This window comes from Canis lupus, chromosome 11 (assembly GCF_011100685.1).
Source record: "Canis lupus familiaris isolate Mischka breed German Shepherd chromosome 11, alternate assembly UU_Cfam_GSD_1.0, whole genome shotgun sequence".
In the NCBI taxonomy this organism is placed as follows: Eukaryota; Metazoa; Chordata; class Mammalia; order Carnivora; family Canidae; genus Canis; species Canis lupus.
In genome coordinates, this window is record NC_049232.1 from 27,071,886 (window position 1) to 27,096,844 (window position 24,959).

The 24,959-nt window shown below is 36.8% G+C and overlaps 1 protein-coding gene across 2 annotated transcripts in view; it reads right to left on the bottom strand.

Annotated features, from left to right (window-relative positions):
* The window catches only part of KIAA2026 (uncharacterized protein KIAA2026 homolog), a 117,503-nt gene extending 92,955 nt beyond the window's left edge, over nucleotides 1-24,548 (bottom strand). For both annotated transcript variants that reach the window (XM_038552322.1, XM_038552321.1), the window contains exon 1: nucleotides 23,877-24,548. In XM_038552322.1, coding sequence (XP_038408250.1) covers nucleotides 23,877-24,469 — 593 coding nt within the window. In that variant the 5' untranslated portion in view covers nucleotides 24,470-24,548. The remainder of the gene's footprint in view (nucleotides 1-23,876) is intronic.
* Between the last annotated feature and the right edge of the window lie 411 nt (nucleotides 24,549-24,959).

Sequence of the window (24,959 nt, forward strand, 5' to 3'; positions counted from 1 at the left end):
TGCACTAAGATACTAATCTAATACTTGAAAATAATACTGATAGAAAAGTTTCTCAGTAGTTTAATTATCCATAAATCCCCTTAGTGAATTTGAAATAATTGATTAAAAACATTTATACTAAAAAGGAAACATTAATCTTATCAAGTTTTTTAGTCTAAATCAAAACCTGATTCTGAACTTTCATCTATAAAAAGGGCTTATCATAAAAAAAGCATCAGGGAAAACATCTGCTTTTCTACCTTTGTAAAATATGCCAGAACATCTGAAGTTTTTTTTTTTAATGGTATATACACTTTTTAAAAGATTATTTATTTATTCATGAGACACACACACACACACACAGAGGCAGAGACATAGGCAGAGGGAGAAGCAGGCTCCCTGAGGGAAGCCTGATGTGGGACTCAATCCCAGGACCCCAGGATCATGACCTGAGCCTAAGGCAGATGCTCAACCACTGAGCTACCCAGGCATATGACATCTGAAGATTTTAAACATGTTGTTTCTACAAGGGCAAAGTCAAGTCAATACCCCAAGTAAGTATTAAATAGGCTAGATGAATTGTATGTAAATTAAAAGTTGACCCTGTAATCAAATTTTCCTGCTTTCCTGTAGGCTTTTTCTAATACAAAATAGGGTAAGGTTTAACAAAACAAACCTTTACAGCATGAAACACAATCAAATGCCTTTCCATCTTGGACTTTGTTCACAGTGGTTTATTACCCCAGGAAGAACTTTTATAGTAATCTCAGTCTCAGGCCATCTAAAACAAGGCTCTTGAACTATGGCACTGCTATATGTTTTCTTTGTTATAAGGACATAATGTTGTAACCAATTCAGCTTTAAGTAACACATGAACTTTTAAATTAGTTTTCAAGTAATCCTGAAGAACCTGGGCTGATCGAGCAATAATGTTTCAGGCTGTGATTTTTTTATGTACAGTAGCATATATCTATCTGTACGATGGCTAACTGGGCCAAAAGGAATGTGGGCCAAAAGAAAATAAGCTGACTGGCAATAACAGACACTGAATGAGTATATTTGAGATCATTTTAAAGGTGAACTAACTAGTTCTGTAATTTTTTTTTTTTTTAATTTATGATAGTCACACAGAGAGAGAGAGAGAGAGAGAGGCAGAGACACAGGCAGAGGGAGAAGCAGGCTCCATGCACCGGGAGCCCGACGTGGGATTCGATCCCGGGTCTCCAGGATCGCGCCCTGGGCCAAAGGCAGGCGCCAAACCGCTGCGCCACCCAGGGATCCCTAGTTCTGTAATTTTAATTACTTCTTCATCAATACTATTGGAAGAGAACATTAATGAACAATATTGCATTGAAACATGATAGCTCAAAGGTCACAGTGTATGTAGAGCACTGGGGATAAAAGGAGTTGAGGGAAATAGTTAAGTCACATGGCTAAATTATTATGTAATAAATGAGTCAGAAACTTTATCCTTTAACTTCACTCCTACTTTTTTAAATAGTTATTTTCTCAGAACAAAGACCAAAGAGAAATTAATATCCTTCACTTGTCATCAGAAATAAAAATGTATGTATTTTGATATTTGTCATTCAAGATTAAAATACAAGAGAGAAAACTATGATGTCTCTTTCATATCAACGTGCAAAGATTAAAAAGATATATCACTCAGTGTTGGGGAGAATATGAAAAGAAAAATTTTCATAAAACATTATTGGATATATAAAATTGGCACAGCATTTCTGGAAATCAATTTGGTAATGATCATTAAGATTTAATGTGCACATATCTTTTTGACCCATCACAGTCCTAAGAATTTACCCTACAGACGTATCTCCACAACTGTGAGCAATCTCTTTCTCTGCCCCCTCTTCTCCCACACAGAGTATTATTGAAAAAGAACAACCTGTAAACATAAATGTCCTTTTATACAACATGGATTAAACAATGTATACCATAATATGGAATAACATCCATTCATCAAAAGGAATTAGGAAGTCTGTATATACTCACTGTAAAAGGTGTATTACACTACTGAATGCAAAACAGTTTCTGAATATATCTTTTAACCCAAAAGGAATTATATATAAGTATATGTAAATGTAAACATACATATGGCACTAAGCAGTATGTGTGTTTGTTTGAAGTTCTAACTCTCACCTAGACTATTGCAATCTCTTCATGACAGGCATCCCGGCTTCTATTCTGATCTCCTTACAATCTATTCTTCATGCAGCAACCCAGGTAATCAGATCATATCATTCCCCTACTCTGTCTCCTCCAAAGACTTTCAGTTACACTTAAAATCCATAGTTCTGAAGACCTACAAGATCCAGTGTAACATGACCCTTATCTACCTCAGACTTCACTTTCTACCACTCCGTTCATTACAGCTTTGTATTCTGGCCACAAATGTTTGTGTTATTCTCAGTCACACCAACATCAGCTTTGCCTTTCCCCTTGTCCTCATGTAAGGCACTCCTCTCCCAAATATCTGTATGGTTAGGTATTAACATTTCTTCCAAATCAGTTCAAATGCCAGCTTATTTGAAAGGACTTCCCTGACCATCATAACTAATAAAGGATTCCCTGTCACTCCTCTTTGTTCCCTTACTCATTTATTTTTTTCCCTGTTTATCACTACATTATACTGTATAATTATCTATTTATTTGGTAATTTTCGATCCTACCAGAATGAAAGTTCCAGAAGATAAAGATTTCGTTTGTAATGGATGTAACCTCAGAGCCTCAAACACATACACATACACACACCCCCACACGCAATATTTGGAAGGATACAAGCAATTTATTCGTCATTTTAAATTTACATACATAATTTAAGATGAAAAATTCCAGTCAACTATTTTCTCTATAGTAAAATACCTATTAAATATTTGTTACTAACTACCTAGTCTTCATTTATCAGAGAATAAAATGCAGAAAGATAAAAATAAGTAAGTCTCACCTCCAAATAATACTTGTCAGATAATTAACAATCAAAACACTACACTAAAATAACTCTCCTTTTCTAAAATTCAAGTTTTCCTACCTATTAGGAAAATTATTTTATAAAATCAGTCTGACAATAGTTTGAAAATAACAGATTGCTAACTATTAGCAAAAGCTTAGCAATAATTACAGTTGACTCACTGAGTTTTAGTTATCCTTTTTCTTTTTCACAAAGCATGAAATGTCTTTTCTGTGTTGCTAATACATTCCAAATTTCAGAATTCAGGGATCCCTGGGTGGCGCAGCGGTTTAGCGCCTGCCTTTGGCCCAGGGCGCGATCCTGGAGACCCGGGATCGAATCCCACGTCGGGCTCCCAGTGCATGGAGCCTGCTTCTCCCTCTGCCTGTGTCTCTCTGCCTCTCTCTCTCTCTGTGACTATCATGAATAAATAAATAAAATCTTTAAAAAAAAAAAAAAAAAAAAAAAAAAAACAAATTTCAGAATTCAGAGGCTTAATTCTGTTTCAAATTATTAAAGTAGTAAGAAAGTGAATTGATATTAAGCTTTACTTATGGTTAATGTATGTACTAACACTACCCTCCCCCACTAAAAACAGATGTTTGAAAAGGTTTCATTATGTGATTTTTTTGTTGTTGTTGTCACCTATAAAAATTCTATCTGCATAATTATAACTTGGAAATAATTATCTAATCTGTTTAAAAATACTATAGTGTTTCAGTCATTTTTGTAACCTATTTACTTAAACATTTTTTCAATACAACTATAGCCCTCAGGGTCTTGGCAAGATAAACTAAAAAGTAGGCGATGCTTAGGGATGCCTGGTGGCTCAGTGGTAAAGCGTCTGCCTTCGGCTCAGGTCATGATCCTCAGGGTCCTGGGACAGAGTTCCACATCGGGCTCCCCATGTGGAGTCTGTTTCTCCCTCTGCCTATGTCTCTGCCTCTGTTTCTCATGCATAAATAAATAAAATCTTTAAAAAAAAAAAAGGAGGTGATGTTTAATGAAGAGACTATTCACAAATGTATAGCCAAGGTTAAGGAAAAACTAGAAAGGGATGCCACTCTTGGGCCAGGTAGGTAGCTATGCTCAAAAGGAGAAAGAGAAGGGATAGTTAGGGAACAAAGAATCCTATAAGTATCGAAGAGGGCCACAGAATGATGGAGCACAGTTACTGACAATTTGTTGCCCAGCAAAGAGAAAGCTGTTAGAATACCCCAACCTGCTCTGTCCTCCTGTCAGTGCCTCCCACCCAATCAGATGCCAGAGCACAGGCAGACCGGTTGATGCAGTCCTTGGAAATCAACCTTCTGGAACACGGAGCACAGAGCACATTGCACAAAGATGGAGAATAGATTTGGAGGGACAAATAAAAATTATCGAGCAAAACAGAACTTTCACATCAGTATTCAAGAGCAACTAATTAAAATTAGGGACGACAGGACTCCTACTGGTGAATTTCAACAAAAACTTTTGCCTGTTTGATAAGCATCACACTGTAGTCAGCCCAGCTTACAATGCCCTTCTTCTACCTGGATTTATGCATCTTTAGGAGTTCTGAACTACAAAAGCTATTAAAACCAAGCACCAAAATAAACTTAAAAGAAACCTTTCAAATAGCTTTATAGCCAACTATTGAACCAAGATTTTCAAAACTAATGAAGTATCACAATGCTCTCACCCATACTAATGTTTTGTAACATTAATGTGAAAACTTATTTTTAAAATAAGCTTAAACTTTCATGTTTAAGTATCTAGACTGTAACACTTTACAATATATAAAACATAATAGTACAGAATATGATTAAATGATTAATATAGAAAAATTGAGGGTACATAGTCAAAATATTTTCTTCTTTGAAAACCAGATCATTAAAGTTTGGAAATCACTGCTCTCAGATTCAGCTGCACCAAATACTCAAAAAAGTCTTCAGAAAAAAATAAGTCTTCATACCTACAAAAAGTATTTTTGCATTTATCAGACTATGAAATTTATTTTCACTTGATATTCTTTACATTCTATTCTCCCAGTTAACTTTTATCCCCCCCCCCCCCCCCCCATTTTTTTAAAGAGGCTTTATTTATTTTAGAGCAAGAGAGCACAGGGGAGAAGGGGCAGAGGGAGAAAGTCTCAAGCAGATTCCACAATGAGCACAGAGCCCACAGGAGGCTCCATCTCACAATCATGAAATCACAACCTCAGCAAAACCAAGAGTCCCAGAGTTAACCAACTGCCACCACTCAGGCATCCCCTCTGCCCCTACATTTTTAACTCATCGTGTCATCCAGACCTCCAATCCTTTATTCGATTCCTTCATTTGCTCTAATGATAATTCAGCCTCTTTTAGCCATTCAAATAGACAAGTATTGGGACCAACATTAAGACAAACCTCTTACCTCTCTTAACAATTATCTGTCTCAGGCATTCCATCTCTTTCTTGCATCTCAGCCAAAAACTCCTTCATTCCTAATACCTCCAATCACTAAGCACTACAGGAAAAATCACCACCTTGTACTTGGTTGCCTGTATAACCTAAATTGAATTCAACCCCACCTAAGAGGACTTTTTTAACAGCAATTTAAAAACACAATTATTATTCAAACAGCAATTTCAAAATATAATCAAACACTTCACTCCATTACCTATCATAAAACTTAGTAACTGATTTTCCCCACCACTTGTTTCATAGAGAGAACGGAAGGTTTTTTGTCTTTTTCTTTACGTAGGCTCCATACCCAGCATGTAGCCCAATGCGGGGCTTGAACTTATAACCCTAAGATCAAGACCTGATATCAAGAGTCAGACGCTTAACCAACTGAGCCACCCAGAAGCCCTGAAGTTTTTATGGAAGAGCTCCCACTTCCTACTTCTCACTGAACAAAATTATCTAAATGTTACTTTAAATTGCAGTGAAAAAATGTGCTCTTCATTCTCTTGCCAAAAGCTAATCCCACCACAAGTTTTCAGAATTCATATTCCATTTACTATCTTCTACAAATTCAACATCTACATGCTAGCTGTCTTTATAGCATACAAACATGTAAAACTTTATCTTAAAAACAAACCATCCTCCCCCCCGCCCCCCCCCCCAAAAAATAAACCACCATTCCCCTTGATGGGACAACTCAGTCAGTTAAGCATCTGACTCTTGGTTTTGGCTCAGGTTCATGATCTCAGGGCATGAGATTGAGCCCTGAGATTGAGATTCTCTCCCTCTCCCTTGCCCCTCCTCCAGCTCTTGTTCTCATGCTAACATAAAATCTTTAAATGAAAAAAAAAACCATTCCCCTTGAAAAGAGTGACATCTAAATTCTCTGCCATTTCATGTTTCATTCACATACCAATCTGGCATTTGCCTGCACTTACTGAAATCACTATTCCAAATGATCTATTTTTAAACCTCAAACAATATTTTAATGAAATTTTTTGAGTTCCATTATAGTTACCAAACACTATTGTATTAGTTTTAGGTGTATGAAATAGTGATTCAACAATTCCATACATACTCAGTGCTCATTATCCTAAGTGTACTGTGTAATCCCCATCACATAGTTCACCTATTCCCCACCCACCTCCCCCGATAACTATCAGTTTCTCTATAGTTAAGAGTCTGTTTCTGTTTTGTCTTCTCCCCCTCCTTTGCTTGTCTTATTTCTCAAATTCCACCTATGAGTGAAATCATACAGTATCTTTTTTTAAAAAATATTTTATTTATTTATTCATGAGAAACGCAGAGAGAGAGAGAGAGAGAGAAAGGGGCAGAGACACAGGCAGAGGGAGCCCGATGTGGGACTCGGATCCTGGGACTCCAGGATCATGCCCTGGGCTGAAAGCAGGCGCTAAACCACTGAGCACCCAGGGATCCCAGTATCTATCTTTTCCTGACTTATTTTAATAGCTTCATCCATATCATTGCAAATGACAAGATTTCATTCGTTTTTATGGCTGAATAATATTCCACTGTAGATCCATGCCACTATTTCTTTATTCATCTTTCAGTTGATGGACACTTAGGCTTCCTCCATAATTCCTCCTTCCACCATAATTATCTACATAAATTGTAGACAATGTTGGTATAAACATAGGGGCACATGTATCCCTCTGAATTAGTGTTCTTATATTCTTTGGTTAAATACTCAGTAATTCAATTACTGGATCACAGTCATTCTATTTTTAACTTTTTGAGGAAACTCAATACTGTTTTCCAGAACGGCTGCATCAGTTTGCATTCCTACCAAGAGTGCACAAGTGTTCCTTTTTTCCACATCCTCACCAACATTTGTTTCTTGTGTTGTTGATTTTAATCTTTCTGATGATAGCTTACTGTAGTTTTGATTTGCATTTCTCTGATGATGAGTAATGCTGAGCATCTCTTCAGGTGTCTTTTGACCATCTGTATGTCTTCTTTGAAGAAATGTCCTCCCCAATTTTTAACTGGATTATTTATTTTTTTGGTGTTGTTTCACAAATTCTTTATATATATCCAATACTGACCATTTATCAGATATGTCATTTCCAAGTATCTTCTCCCATTCTGTAGGTTGCTTTTTAGTTTTGTTGATGGAAGTTTCCTTTGCTGTGCAGAAGCTTTTATTTTGAGATAGTTCCATAAGTATATTTTTGTTTTTCTTTCCTTTTGCCTGATGAGACATATTCAGAAAAAAGTTGCTACAGCTGATGTTGAAGAAGTTAGTGCCTGTGTTCTAGGATTTTCAGAGTTTCATATTTTACATTTAGGTCTTTTGAATTTAGTTTTCTATATGGTATCAGAAAATGGTTCAGGTTTCATTCTTTTGCATGTTGCTGTCCAGTTTTCCCAACACCATTTGTTAAAGAGATTTAATTTTTCCCCAGTTGATATTCTTTCCTACTTTAATTAGCCATGTAAGTTTGGGTCCACTTCTGGGTTTCCTATTATCCATGTGTTTATTTTTGTGACAGCACCATACTGTTTTGATCACTACAACTTTATAATGTAACTTGAAATCCAGAATTGTGATGCCTCCAGCTTTGCTTTTCTTTTGCAAGATTGCTTTGGCTATTTAAGGTCTTCTGTGGTTCTGTGCAAATTTTAGGATTCTTTGTTCTAGCTCTGTAAAAAATGCTGGTGGTATTTTGAAAGGGATTGCATTGAATCTGTAGATAGTTTTGGGTGGTATAGACATTTTAACAATATTTGTTCTTCCAATTCATGAGCATAGACTGCTTCTCCATTTCTTTGTGTCATGTCCAATTTCTTTCACCATTGTTTTATAGTTTTCAGAGTGCAGGTCTTTTACCTCTTCAGTTAGGTTTATTCCTAGGCTCTTACGGTTTTGGTGCAATTATAAATGGAACTGATTCCTTAATTTTTCTTTCTGCTGGTTCATTACTGGTGTATAGAAATGCAACAGATTTCTATGTTGGATTTTGTGTCCAGCGACTTTACTGAATTTATGTACCAGTTCTAACAGTGTTTTGGTGGAGTCTTTAGGGTTTTCTATACATAGTATCATGTCATCTCCAAATAGTGAAAGTTGACTTCTTTCTTATAGACTTGGATTCCTTTTATTTCTTTTCATTGTCTGATTGCTGTGGCTAGGACTATGTTGAATTAAAGTCCTAAGAGTGGACATCCCTGTCTTCTTCCTGACCTTAGGCAAACAGCTCTCTTTGGAAAAATGTCTATTCATGTTATCTGCCTACTTTTCAATTAGATTATTCATTTCTTGGGTGTTGAGTTTTGTTAAGTTCAACATCACTGATCATCAGGGAAATACAAATCATAAACCACAATTATACTACGAGGTATTTACCCCTCAAATACAAAAATACTAATTCAAAGGGATACATGCACCCCAATACAATAGCCAAATTATGGAAAGAGCCCAAGTGTTCATCAACTGATAAATCGATAAATAAGATGTAGGATATATATACATGGGAATATTACTCAGACATAAAAGAAGAATGAAATCTTGCCATTTGCACCAACACAGATGGAGCTAGAGAGTTTTTATGCTAAGTGAACTAAGTCAAAAAAGATAAATACCATATGATTTCACTCATATGTGGAATTTAAGAAACAATACAAATGAGCAAAAGGAAAAAAGACAGGCAAACCAAGAAACAGACTCTTCACTGTAGAGAACAAACTGATGGTCACCAGAGGAGAGATGGGCAGGGGGATGGGTTAAATAGTAGGTGATAGGGATTAACAAGGGCACTTGTAATGAGCACCAAGTAATGTATGGAAGTGTTGAATTGCTATATTGTACACCTGAAACGAATATTACACTGTATGTTAACTAAATGGTATTTACATAAAAACATAAAAAAATAGATTGGAACACACTAGGAATTCAATGTATTATATAAATGGTATAACAAAACAATGGAAAAAATAACGCTGCAACAACTGGCTGAACGTGAGAGAAAATAAAGGTGGATTTCAACCTCACTCCTTGAACAAAACAAATTCCAGAGAGATCCATTCATTTGTTCGTTCATTCATGTATTCCTTCATTCGATATTAATTACTTATAGGTAGTGGACTAAGTGTTGGCAACACAAGATCAACAAAGGCAAGATTCCTATCCTTACTGAAAATATACAAAATAATATACAAAAAGTGAGAAAACAAACACATACATACAAACATAAGTTCTAACTGTAAGTTACATACTGTAAGTTCTGGGAAAATGGTCAAGAACAAAGACAGTCAAGAACTGACAGGAGGAGCAGCCATGACAAAAACAAACCAAAAAAAATAAATAAATAAAATCTTGAGGATAGAGCATTCTAGATAAAAGAAAGAATAAGTATCAAGGCTTTCAGGTGAGGAATGGATTGGCTGGTAGGTACAACAGAAAACCAAACTCCTCACTATAGTTTAAGTGCCAATAAAGTAATTTAAGCAGGAGAGTGACTTCCCTTACTGTACATTTTTAAATGTTCACTCTGGCTGCTAAGTAGAAAATGGGTCTCTAAAAAAAAAAAAAAAAAAAGGAAAACAACTTGTGAGTAAATAATACATATGATACAGATGAGATAAAAAGGCTACCAAGTGATTAGTGATTACCTCTGTCTGATGGGATGGGTGATTTTTTTATTTTAATTTTTTGACAACTTTCTATTTTTTTCAAATCTTCTTCAAAAAAGAGTATGCTTGGCAGAGTATTTATAGAATATGGAAAGAAATGAATAAATTTGAACTATTAGAGAAAAAAGATTTAAACTGCTATTAAAAAACTTAACTAGGGCAGCCCCGGTGGCTCAGCAGTTTAGCACCGGCTTCAGCCCAGGGTGTGATCCTGGAGACCCAGGATCAAGTCCCACATCGGGCTCCCTGCATGGAGCCTGCTTTTCCCTCTGCCTGTGTCTCTGCGCCGCACCCCCCCCCACCCCGCACCAACCTCCCAGTCTCATGAATAAATAAATAAAATCTTAAAAAAAAAAAAAACTAAACTAGATCTCAGTTATCCTATAGTGAAGGATATAAATGGTTCTACTTGTTCAGTACTCTGTGGATCACCATGAAATACTGTCGTATTTAACTGTTTCTTAAAACCTTTTATTTAACATGTTATTTGAGATTATATTCTTTTTTTTGAGATTATATTCTTATGATTACATTACACATACAGATTTGGGTCTATAAAAACTGTCAAATTACCATAATTAGCTGATACTGTCGATGTGTATTTGCAATTTATTAATTATATTTGCCATATTCTTTTTTTTTTTTGCTTCCTGGCAAACAACATTGTTGAAAATAACTTATAAAACTTGGTAGACAGAATGACATATTGGTAGAATTCTGTATTGTACCTACCTTTTCTTTCCTGTGAACTGGGAGAAGACTGAAATTATTCAATTAAAAAACACCCAAAGTCCAACGTAACATTATTTAGATATTTAAATATAGCATCTAATCTAAATTATTTGGCAAAAACAGTACTCTTTCTCTTCTTTCTAGCATTATTCTTGGATTTCTTAATATAAAACAAATTTTTCCAGATAGATTTCTATATAATCCTCCACCAAACTTGCTACTGAAGAGAAATAAAGTCAAATGCAAAATTAAAATTGAGAAGCCAAAAATTAAGGGATAGAAAACAATCAAATTAATGTAAGTTTTCTTTTCTAATTCATGTCATTTAAGTGTCCTTTGTAATTCTCCACCTTAAAAGCTTTAATAACTAATTTAGAATATCAAACTCTGTATTAGGACAGCACATTAGGCCCTATGTGATCTGGCTCCATAATCTGCACTGCATAACACCTGCCACTACTTTTCTATATATAACTACACTCCAGCCAAACTGCTGGTCATTCCCAGTAAATGGCGGTCATTCCCTAGCATATGGTGGCTTTTTTTGCCTTTATACTTTTGAATATTCTATTCTTGTTGACTGAATGACCTTCACATCAACTTAGTTTATCAACTCCTATCTTTCCATATTTATCTCTGAATCCCTCTACAGTGCCTTATCAAATAGTAAGCACTGTAAATACATGTTGAATATAATTAACTGTCTTAATACATTAACATACACTACCTTCTATTATGCTTTTAAATACTATATCCATCCTCTAAGGGAAGACACGGTTATCTGCATTAAACTTAACCATTATCTACTGAACTTCTCTGTACTTGAAGAGCCAGCTTCTAGCGATACAAAAATGCATGACATAATCTTAAAATTTAATGAGGCAAATATATATGCAAACAGACAACTTCAGTATCATGGTATTCAAAAACTTCAATACAAACCATATGAATCCAAAAGGTATGCCCTGTAAGAACAGAGAAGTACACCTACCCCATGCTGAAAAGAAGAGAGAGGAGAAGAGATGGGCAAAGAAGTTTTCTTGAGATGACAACTGTGCTGAGTCTTTAAGAACAAGCAGGAATTTTGACTTCATGTAACAGAATATTTCATTTGATCTTTTTTTTTTCCATATGCTCATCTATTTCATCAATTTAAGAACTACCAAACAACTATTATATATGCCTTAGACTCTGAAGATGCAATGGTGAATAAAACATATTCCCTGATCTCTTGGAGAGTACAATAAGATAGCCAGATATATCCCTAACAATTTTCTTACATGCTATATACAAGCAGATGCAAAACGAAGAATCACAAAGTACAGGGGAAAGAGCAATTAATTCTGTATCAGGCTTTGGGGAGGTGTTAAGATCTGAACCGAGTTTCAAATAATAATTAGGAATAGGAAAAAGAGACTTCTAATTAAAAAAAGGTACTCTAGATGTTTTGAAATTGTTCTGAATTTGATAAAGTTAATTGTCAATGACTATAAATGGAATTCTAGAGAAAACCAATGTCTAATTTAGTACAAGTGTCGGTGGCAAAACCAGAATTAAATTCACTTTACTCACAAAGGTATGACATCTCTAGTATAGTAAGTCATACATTCACTATCACTAGATTCTAGAATATCAAGAAAACTATTTTAAAGACATTCTTCCTCTAACTCAACTGCATAGTAAAACATTACTCAAAGGTCAGAGTTATACAAGTCTCTTTAAACACTTAATAGTATAAATGTGGGCATAATGTAAACATATTTACCTTCGGGTATAATTCAGACACTTGGGTATTATTTCTGTTAAAGGCCTAATTTTTCCTTCATTTAGTTAACTGGAATTTTTTTCCACTTTAACCAAACATTATTACAACTTACTGGATACTTACTAATTTTGTGGTTTAAACCTATCCTTCTTAATCTTTCTTGGTCTATGCGACTCTGCTGACCTAATAAAGTTTTTTTTTTTTTTCCATTCTCTCCCTAGAAAAATTTAAATATACACACAAATACACACACTCTTCTGCATACTGTATAGAGGGATGGGGGTGTGTAGAACTCCGGTTAAAAAGTTCACATTTTATAAAGGCTCGGAACTCATACTGAACAACAAAAGAGAAACACAAAATTTAAAAATCAGCCAAAAGGCTATGAGGTCAATTAATATAATACTTTACCTGATATAGTGCAGAGCAATGCTACAATAGCTAACCTTGGATCTCCTTTCACTGCTCCCAAAAATAATATAAGAAACACAAAGAGGGATTCCTGGGTGGCTCAGCGGTTAAGTGCCTGTCTTTAGCCCAGGGCATGATCCTGGAGACCCAGGATCAAATCCCACGTCAGGCTCACTGCATGGAGCCTGCTTCTCCCTCTGCCTATGTCTCTGCCTCTCTCTCTCTCTCTCTCATAAATAAATAAAATCTTAAAAAAAAAATAAAAGGAGAAACACAAAGAATAGTATTCATGTCCAAAGGTGATATATAAGATCATACAAACAAATTTAAATGGGTATAAACAGATGAGAATAAAACCCAGAGTCTTTAACTTCAGACTTTTAAAAATATTGATGTTATTTTATAGTAACATAACATGATAATATTAACCCAATGTAGTAAAAGGAATTACTCCTAGAATTAATGTTTTAATATGATTCTAAGTTAAAAATTTTCTCAGATTATATATAAAGTAGCTTGCTCTTCAAATTACTTTCATGTTCTAAACTCCACTAGAGGAAGAAACTGAGAAAAAACTACTTGTCATATAAAGTTCAATAGATTAATTTTAAACATGAAGAAAAAAACTCCAAAAACCTCATAAAATCACTACTCATAATACTCCTTTAGCAAAGTCAGCCAAATTACATTATGCCATCACGCTAAATCTAAAAATTCATAATTTTTTTTAAAGATTTATTCATTTATGAGACACACACACACACAGAGCGAGAGAGGCAGAAACACAGGCAGAGGGAAAAGCAGGCTCCATGCAGGGAGCCCGATGTGGGACTTGATCCTGGGACTCCAGGATCACAGCCTGAGCTGAAGGCAGGCACCAAACCGCTGAGCCACCCAGGATTCCCCTAAAAATTCATAACTGATTTAGAAGGCAAAACTAGAAACTGATAAACTCATCATAAGCTCAGGAAGTAATCTTGACCCTTGCCTCAAAAAAAAAAAAAAAAATTGATTCTAAATTTGATGGAGCTTCCAGAACCAGCTACCTATTTATAGGAAATACAGAGAACAAAAGAATGAAATGCTATCAGCAAAATCCAAGACGACTCCAAATAACCTGGTTTCTTCAACAAAACCAATGCAAGAATGAAGGGGAAGAGTGGGGGAGAAATAAGAGAGAGAAGGAAGAAAGAGAAATCTATAAAGAGACATACAAACCGATCACAAACGTGTGGACTTCCGTTTGAATCATGTTGAAAGAATACAAAAATTTAAAAATTACAATTTTTGAAAAAACTGGAAATGTGATTTTTGCTATTAGGAAAATTTTTTTTGGCTTATTATGGTACTATAGTTACATTTTAAATCAAAAAGTTACAAACTGAAGCATTTACAGAATAATCTGTTGTCAATGATCTGCTTCAAAACAATACAGAAAGGAGGTATACAAAAGGTATGGATGGGGCAGAACCAGCCACGAATAAATACTATAGGGGACTGAGTAATAGGCATGTAGGGGTTCAAACATTCTGTTTTGCTTTCATGTATATTAGAAATATTCTAATAAAAGGTTTTAACACAATGTGAAAAAATCTAAAATCAAATTCTTCTGTGTAATAATTTGTGACAAACATGACTTTCAAGGTCTCTCAGTTTTTTTTCAGAGGAATAATACAAATACCAAGTATTGTCTCCTCACCCCATCCCCAACACACTCACTTTTTACCAGTTATTTCTGCAAACACTATTCCACATGAAAACATGAGTATAGGATTCTCCTCTCACTTCTCTCCTGCCTCCCCTTCATTCCAACTATAATCCAAACTGCAATGCAAATAAGGGCTGACAAGGGTAAAGGCAGTAGTAAATACTTCAACCAAAACTCTAAATTCTGAGGAGAAATCAAACATGACACAGTGTTACTACATCCTGAAGTAACAGTCCTCAAACTTCATTGTGCATAAAAGTCATTCAGGGAGCTTATTAAAAAGGTAGATTTCCTTATCTCCACTCTGAGAATCTCAGTTAACAGATTTAAATATGCTATTCTGCAGCTAGGAAATCTGCTTTTTAACACCATTCTTATGTTGGGGATCTAGGAAACACCTTTTGAGGGATATGCCCCCAATACCTTTGAAAATGACCTTTAGGACTTATAACCATGTACTGCTTAACTGCAAGCCAACATTTATAGAAGTCAAACAGCAACAAACCAAGCAGAAAATGTCCCTGCCCTCATAGATTTTACACTCTAGCAAGAGAGGAGAAAAAGGTACATGTAATTACTCCTGAAACTAATAATAAACTATAATGTTAACTAAATTGAATTTAAGTTAAGAAAATTTTTTTAAAGATATACGTAATTAAATCCTATTTTAATGCTACGTTGCAATAAATGCTTCCTTCATAGGAAGGAAAACAAAGTTAAGGAGGATAGATAATGACTAGGGAGACGAACATTTTTTTTTAATTTAAATTCAACTGGCCAATATATAGTACATACTTAGTTTCAGATGTAGTGTTCAATAATTCATCAGTTGTTTATAACACCCATGCTCATCACTTCATGGGTCTTCCATTATGCACATCACCAAATTATCCCACCCCCTACCCACTTCCCTTCCAGCAACCCTCAGTTTGTTTCCTACTAGTCAATGCAAGTCTATGAGAGTCAAGAGTCTCTCATGGCTTTTCTCCCTTTCTGATGACTTCCCATTCAGTTTTTCCTCTCTGACCCTATGATCCTCTGCCCTGTTTCTTGTATTCCACATGAGTGAAACCATACGATAAGTGTCCTTCTCTGGTTGACTTATTTCATTCAGCATAATACCTCCAGTTCCATCCACTAGGATGCTTAGGAAAGACCTGCAAATAAGGTAGCATCAGAGAAGTGAGTAAGTTGAGAAATGAGTTTATCTCTAGGAAGGGTCTAAATTTAAACCTACTTTTCCTCAAGTACAAGTATTTAAGACAAATATAAAATATATCTTCAATTTTATTGATTATATTCTAATATTTTTACCTTCCAATTATAGTAATTCAGATTTTTAAAAATTAAGCTTAGGGGCACCTGGGTGGCTCAGTCAAACATTTGCCTTTGCCTTAGGTCATGATATAAGACCAGGGTCCTGAGATAGAGCCCCACACCTGGCTCCCTTGCTTGTGCTTTCTCTCTCCCTCTCTCCCCCACTCTCTCTCGAATAAATAAAATCTTAAAAAAAAAATAAAGCAAAAATAAAAACTTAAGCTTATAGGCTAATTGTTTCCATGGGAAAACATTTCTATGTTGTAAGTTTTTCAGATGACCTGTTCCTCTCTTTCAATGCAAATGAAGTGGACTCTGTTCTTATTTTTAGAACAAACATGAGAAAAGCCCCTGAATTCACTTGGAAGTATATATTTCCAGATATGCTAAGACATTTAAAGAGATATAAAAGAGCTATAGGAGAAGTTATTTTTGTGAACATATTTTCAGATAGATGGCTATACTCAAAGCTTTAAAATAAAATTCTGGGGTGAACTATCATTAACTATTTCAACTCCTTAAAAATATACTTACAAAATCTATATATTTTATATTTTGAATGGTAGTACAAAAATAACAACAGTAATACATGTTCATTATAAACAAACAAAATTAGGAATGGAAGGGAAAATTAAAAACACCCACAGTTCCACTATCCAGTTATGACATTTTACATGTATATACTACCTTACAACTTTGGGGATACAAATTTTTAATCTAATTTCTTAACCTACACACTTTTTCTAGTTGTAAATACTAATTTCCTTTAAATAAAATATTTTTTTAACCAGAAAGTAATATATTTATTACAGGTAATCTAGGACATACAGAAAAGTTAAAAGAAGAAAATGAAAAATATTCAGAATCTTGCTACGTAGCAATAACCACTATAAACACTTTGTTCATGTTCCTAAGTCTTTTTTCAAAGTGAACATACTTAATATACTAACTTTTAAGCACAATTAATTCTGGAACACTCCGAGGTCCCAAGTGGAAGATGATATAACAAAGAGCATGGTGATAATACTACCACTGGGGTTTATTGGTCTTTCCCAATTAAAAAAAGAAGAGCCTCAAATAATTTCAAAGATTCATATTACTATGCAAGTTCCTTGGAAATGAAAACAGCTATTATTTGCTATGGGCATCTATAATTTTATGGAGATAGCCTAGAGATGATTTGAAAGTTGAAATACAACTATGAAAGGGATCCAATCTCTCTGAAACATGAATTTTCCCTGCTCTAGTTTTTTTCCTTAGGAAAAATAATAAAAAGACACAATACAATGAGAAACATGCCATAAAGGCAAAACATATTTGAATCTATTAAGATTTTTATTCTACTAAACCTAAATCATTCTCAAATTAACAAGTGGAACAAAATCTCCTAAAATAATAGACTATAAGTTTACAATATTCCCAATAATACCTTTTACTTATTCCAGAGTGAACTCACTTCAGTTTTATTAATTGCCTATCCTTAATTATTTCAACTTTTAGTATACGTTATACAGATTTTAATTGCATTCTTCTTATGTCTCATCTTTCCAATTTGAAGACAGTCAATCCTCACACAAAGTTCTGTTTTTGGTCCTCTTGTATTTTTACTAGATTCCCTCCTCAGCAATTTTATTTTATTTTTTTTCCCTCAGCAATTTTAATCACTCCATTTCTTCAACCACTATCCTTCCACAGATTAATTCCTTTTTTTTTTTTTAAGATTTTATTTATTTATTCACGAGAGACACAGAGAGAGGGGGGAGAGAGAGAGAGAGAGAGAGAGAGAGAGAGAGAGGCAGAGACACAGGCAGAGGGAGAAGCAGGCTCCATGCCAGGAGCCTGATGTGGGACTCGATCCCGAGTCTCCAGGATCACATCCTGGGCTGAAGGCGGCGCTAAACGGCTGAGCCACTGGGGTTGCCCAAATTAATTCCTAATTAAACATCTCTAATCTAACCCTAGTCACTCTGCTGAATTCTATCTGCAGCCTTCTAATAATTCTCAGTTGCGTATCTTCAAATGAATGCCTCATGTTCCCTTAGCATTACTATCACCTGGGCTCAAGTTCACTTTGTATATCATCCTTTCCTTCATACCCCACATCCAACAGCTTGCCATTTGATCACTTTCACCTCCTTCACAGTAGTCTTCAAACTATACGCCATCAAAAATCCAAAAGTGATTATGTTCTCCCCATTTGTAGGGGGAAAAAAACTAATGTACTAGATAGAATCTCTTCAATTAAGGGTTTCATCCCACAATCTGTTTAAGCTTTTTGGATCCCCTAACAAAAAAATCTCATAATACAATTAAACATAATTTATCAATATTTCTCAGTGTTCTGCAAATGGTACCATACTTCCAGATCTGACAATGGCACAGGTTAGAGAATCACAGTTTTAACATATTTAACCTTTTATTATAACTGTGTATGTACCACCTTTTAAACCTTTTGGGCGGGACGCCTGGGTGGCTCTGTGGTTAAGTGTCTGCCTTTGGCTCAGGGCATGATTCTGGAGTCCTGGGATCGAGTCCTGCATCAGGCTCCCTGCTTCTCCCTATGCCTATGTTTCTGCCTCTCTTTGTGTCTCTCATGAATAAATAAATAAATTCTTAAAAAAAAAGTAAATCTTTTGGGGACAGGAACTGTCCTCTAAATTCTAACACACAACAGGTGCTCAATAAATGTCTCATTAATTGAAATCCTTCATCCTTTCATCAGTACACTTAAACATTTTCTGGGGATCCCTGGGTGGCGCAGCGGTTTGGCGCCTGCCTTTGGCCCAGGGCGCGATCCTGGAGACCCGGGATGGAATCCCACATCGGGCTCCCGGTGCATGGAGCCTGCTTCTCCCTCTGCCTGTGTCTCTGCCTCTCTCTCTCTCTCTGTATGACTATCATAAATAAATAATAATTTAAAAAAAATGAAAAAAAAATGAAACATTTTCTGACTCTTCTCTCAATAACACAGTAATTTTTTTAGAATGCAACTGTAATAAATAGAACTACATGGAGTTTCAAGGTCTAACATTCTATAGTTCTGAACATGAGGTAAATCCAAGTTCTATTACCAAAGGTCCCCAATTTTTAAAGATTTACATTAAAAAGATAGAATTACAGAATCCAGTAGAGGTGGGGGAAGTTAGATTACTAGGGAGAGAAATATCCTGTCTAAATTCCCAATTAATTTCTGGAATTTGATCTCAACTGAGAATAAGCAAGTCAACAAAATTCAAAATTTTACCTAGGAAGTAATTAAAATTGGTCTATAAAATTTATTTTTCAGTTTGTGTACTTGGAAACCTCTAGTGTTTTTACATTTTTGAGGTTTATGATGATGCTGTTGTACTCTCACCCCCAAGAAAAACATTCTGTCAAAAAGCAATCACAAAACTAATAACCTTTAGCTATATTTTAAGAAAACATTTAAGTCCATTACATGTACCATTTTTTAACAGCAAGTTAATTCAGAAATCAAAAATAATTTTAACAAGGAAGTATTACAGATTACTTTCACCAAAATATTATTTTTTAAGTTTTTAAATTTTAATTCCAGTATAGTTAACATATAGTATTCTACTAATATCAGGTGTACAATTCAGTGATGCAGCAATTCTACATTGCTTAGTACTCATCAGGATAAGTATACTTTTTAATCCCCATCACCTATTTAACCCATTCCTCCCCAACTTCTCCCTCTAGTAACCATCAGTTTGTTCTATATAGTTAAGAGTCTCTTTCTTGGTTTGTCTCTCTTTTTTTTTTTTTACTTTTGCTTGTTTTGCCAAAACATTATTTTAAGTTGCCAAAATTAAAAATTTAAATTCAGCTCTGTTGGAGGGTCACAGGTGGTAACTCTTCTACAGCTATAACCTTTTAAAACTACAAAAGCCATCTTCTGGCTACATAGCAATATTCTTAAAGATTTCAACAATATTTTGGGATGCCTGGGTGGCTCAGTGGTTGGGTGTCAGCCTTCAGCTCAGGGCATGATACTGGGTGCCCTGGATCAAGTCCTACATCAGGCTCCCCACAGACAGCCTGTTTTTCCCTCTGCCTGTGTCTAAATAAAAAAAAAAAAAAAAAAAAAAAAAAAGCTTTCAACAATATTTTAAAATTTAAAAGCTTTCAAATATATTATTTAAAATTTGGAGGAGTCAAAAATTCTTATTCATATTTGACAGTTTCTACAGCTCTGCACATAACTTTCTATTAAGTATTTTTTATTCTCTTTCACTTAGTAGATGACTTTCTCCCTATTTCTAATGCTAATTGCTATTTCTCTCAGTTGTTTCAAATAAACGAATGAGAGCCCTTCTAAAATAGAACTTTGAGAATAGTTATGTTGTTTTAGTCCTAGTTCTATCACAAATTATACATATAAAACATATTGTTATTTATTGCTATATTTATATATAAAATTATATTTATAAATTCATAGATTTTTATACACGTAATGCTATTATATACACGAAAGGCAAAACAAAAATAGATATTTAAAAAGAATTTAAAAAACAACATTATACTATAGTTGTAATATTTTCTTTTCTCACCTCAATCATTCAATCATCCTGTATACCTGCTGTGGTGCAAACACTACTCTAGAGACCACACTGTAGCCATAGAGAGGTACTTGTAATTCCCAGAAACACTATACTGTTTCATAGCTTGCATTCACTGTAGTTGAGCATTCTAGTAGACTGCCCCCCTCAAGCCCTCTAAAAAATATCCAGCAGCAATCTTCAACTTCTTTAATAATCAGGTCACGTATAAACTTTTTTTTTTTTTTTAAGATTTATTTATGAGAGACACAGAGAGAGAGGCAGAGACATAGCTAGAGGGAGAAGCAAGCCGACTCCCTGCAGGAGCCTGATGTGGGTCTCGATTCCAGAACTCTAGAATCAAGCCCTGAGTCGAAGGCAGAGGCTCAATTGCTGAGCCACCAGGCATCCCACGTATAAACTTCTTTACCAAACCTTTTACCTAATCTCTTTACCCCTTTTTCATTTCCTCCTCTCATTTGCCATGCCCATGTTTCAGACTTAGGTCTCCCTCTTAAATTCTCCTTGCACCTTTTCATATGCCCACTATAGAATCATTATCTTTTTAAGTTTCTGTTTCCCTACTCACTATAAATCACTTTAGAGCAGGGGACTTATCTTTTGATCTCAGGGACTTGAACGTCTACCTTTGGCAAATACTCTCATATCTGTACAATTAACTAACTAACCTAGCCTAACACTTTCACAGTATGAATGACTGAACTGAGATTCAAATTAAACACTGTGTCCCCAGTCCAGGGTACTAATGCCATTGGGCTGCTCTATGATAATAATGTGGCATCTTCTCTAATGTACCTCATTTCTTATTCATAAAATACTCATAAAAGCTCAGCAGTATATGAAGCAGCTGTAAAGTTCTCTTTACAATAATCTAAAACTAAGAATTCAGTATTTCACAAATATATATAAAACAAAAGAAAAATTATATCTAAGTGATTTTTTAAATTACTAAAACACCACATAATTTACAAATAAAGTATCTGAATCAACTGCTGAAAATCATACTCATGTGTCCAGTCTATAGAATGTTGTTCTGGAATGTCTATGTATTTTAATTGCATTATAAACAATGCTTTTCTCAAAGCTATGCCCATTCAAAGTATTTATTTAGTAATAACTCAGATTTTAGGCTCTTGGAGAAAAAGAAATGAATTCCTAATATCTACAAGTGTGGACCAGCAAACCTATTATTTACAAAATGTTTACATACATCAAATACAATAAAAGCAAGGGACTCAAAACTTAAATCTGAGACCATCATATTATTTTTTGCTACTAAATTGCAAGAATTTTATCTCTCTTGAATTAAGAATGCCAGAAATACATTATTACATTTATAAACAACATAACATTTTAAGTTTAATTTCTTTTTTTTTTTTTTAAGGTTTTATGTATTTATTCATGAGAGACACAAAGAGAGAGGCAGAGACACAGGCAGAGGGAGAAGCAGGCTCCCTACAGAGAGCCTGGTACTGGATCCGGGTCTCCAGGATCACACCCTAGGCTGAAGGCAGTGCTAAACGGCTGAGCCACCCGGGCTGCCCTTAAGTTTAATTTCTAAGTATGGATTTAACTATTAGATCATATGGGAATACAGTATTCTGAGCACTGGCCACCAGGAATCATTCTAAGCATTCAGAAATTAAGTTTATGAAGAACAGAAATAATCCCCCTGCTTTTTGTAAGACTCAAGACGTATTTATTATACACACATTGACTCTGAAAACACCTGTAATTCATCCAAACCAATATGCTACTTCTTAGCAACCATTCTCTCTCATTCTATATCCCTGTTTCCACACTTATAAAACTGGATGCTGGGCCTAGATGAATTCTATGGTGCTTTCCAGGTCTAAAATCTTGTGACATCAATTTGGAGTATACCTTACTACTTTAAAAAAATGACATGTGAATGGATTTTTTAAAGGAGTCATAACTATAATGACTGTGGAGACAAGAGTAATAAACCCACAAATATAACATCACTAAATAAAATATTAAAAGAAAACCCGTGAATAATTATTACTGAATAATTCTACTTTATGAAAGAATTCAAGAAGGGATTCCTTAAATAGAGACCCTCTAGTGAGTCAGGCACGATGTTAACTAGTGTTTTCAGTAAAAGTCGTCATTGACAGTCTTGCAAACATCATATGGGAAGCCAGTGACAGATTAGACTACTTTTAAATTACCATTATAAATTAAGGAGCAAAAACCTACAAGTTCTCAGGAGCTATTCATAAAAGTACTGGTATAATGCCCGGTTTCAGATATGAGGAAAATATTCACTTTATTCAACTATTACTAATACTGTCATGATTATAATTTATATGAGACTATGGAATCGACACTGTTGACTTTACATTTATTACCTCATTTAATCCTACAGTAAACCCCATGAGGTACTATCCTCATTTTACAGAAGAAACTGAAGCCAAAATGGTAAAGTGACTTGCTCAAGTTCACTCAGCCCATTAAAAAAAAAAAAAAATCAAACTAGTATTCCACTTCAACTACCATTTCCAACATTGAATCATTTTTCTATTCTATTCTATTTTTCTATTCCTGAAGCATTTCCACTTGAGAAATCAATTTGGTCACATCAAATATATAATTATAAATACGTTTATTTTGTACTTCTTGTGTTACATTACTTCCTCTCAGTTAAGAAAAATAATTGAATATATGGGTGTAGAATACCAAGAGCACAGTGCCACCTGAATTGACTATGATTTCTGGTCGAATAAACACAAATGTCTAAACGTCTTAAAATTTTTTTGTTGATGTATCCACCATTACGGCCAAACTGTAGTCTGCTCACATGAAGCTAGGGGAAAAGATCAGGAACACGCCAGAGTAATTATTAATCATTTAAAAACAATCCATAAATTTACGACGGCCGACGTAGGTAGTGAAACATTTTTTGAGTGGTTTGAAACGACTACCTTTTTACATGAGCCAAACACATTTTTCTAACAGTATTTCATTCCAGAAACTTTTTAAATGTCATGTGAAAACTGTCTAAAAGTTGTGATCTTCTAACCCACTAAAACTTTTTCTCTACCCTATCCTATCCCCGTCATTCTTCCCGTGGGCATCACTTTACACCTACAAACTTGACCTGTTTTTCGGCGCTCAGGGCTCTAATCCCTTTCAGGTCGGTCTTCATCTGGGTGTCCACCTCCAGCACCGCCCTGAAGGCCCCCAATCAGAGCCGCTCCTCCTCCTCGGGCTCCCGGGCACCAGCTCAGCACCTATCAGCTACGCCCCCGGCCCCTGGCCCAACCCATCCTCGGACACGTGCGAGGCAGTTTGTGTCACTCCATCAGTCCCAACGGGGATCAGTCCCACTTACCGAGAGAGAAGCGCCAACTTTTGCTCCAGCATCATCTCCAGCTTCTGGCCCTGTTTGGAGATCCAATGGTCCACCCCATGCAGGCGGTAGCACGTTTCCAGCATCAACCTGAAGTCCGCCACGAAGTCGGTGATGCCCCCATACAGGCCGCTGGCGAACTTCTCCTCCATCTTCAGCAGACACATGCCCTGCCCGAGCTGCGGCGGGAGGGCGCGACTGCCCCGGCCCCAGCTGCGCGGCCCCTCGGCCACCTCCTCCTCCCCGGCGGCAACGCCCCCCAAGGGCTGCAGGAAGGGGGCGGTGAGGCCCCGGTGCTTCTCCTGCAGGAACTCGCCCAGGATGCGGTAGCCCTGCTGCAGCTCATAGGTCAGCTCCTGCTCCTTGCAGCCCCCGCCCCCGACCACCATCGCCTCTTCCTCCTCCTCCTGGTCGCCCTCATTCTCCCGCGACGAGGCACTCCTCCCTTGGGCCGGCCCTGAGGCCGGGACCGCCGCTGCCATCGCCTCCTCGCCGTCCTCTTCCTCGGGCGCGGGTGGCGGCCGCTCCTCCTCCCCGGCCGGCTCCATCTGCCCCGGCGTCCTGGGCACGCTCATGGCCCCAGCGGGATCAGGTGGGGCGGTGTGGAGCCGCCGCTCGAGGCGCCGGGGACGCGTGAGCGCGGGCCGCCTCCTCAGGGCACGGTGGTGCAGCGCAGCCCCAGCCGCATCGGGTTCTCTCTCCGCCGCCCGCTCCGCTCACTACGCCGGGGGTGGGGTGGGGGGGAGTGGGGGGGGTCCTGAGCTCGCGGCCGGCGGGGCGGGGTTACATGGCGCGCGGGGGAGGGGGGAGAGAAGAGGAGAGCCGAGGTGCCCTCCCCCCCTCCCCCCGGCGGCGGCGCGCGCCAGGCCCTCCTTGGCCTCACCCCTCCGCGCCCCTCCCGCCCGCCCGCCCGCTCTTCGCAGGCCCCGCAGGGCCAGGCGGCCGAGGCCTCGGCGCCCCACCCCCTCCGGGACGGCTGGGAGGGGGCGAAAAGGAAGTGGGGCTTCTTCTCTCACCGCCCCCGAGGGGGCCGCAGGACTGGGCTGCGGCGTCTGGGCTCCTCCT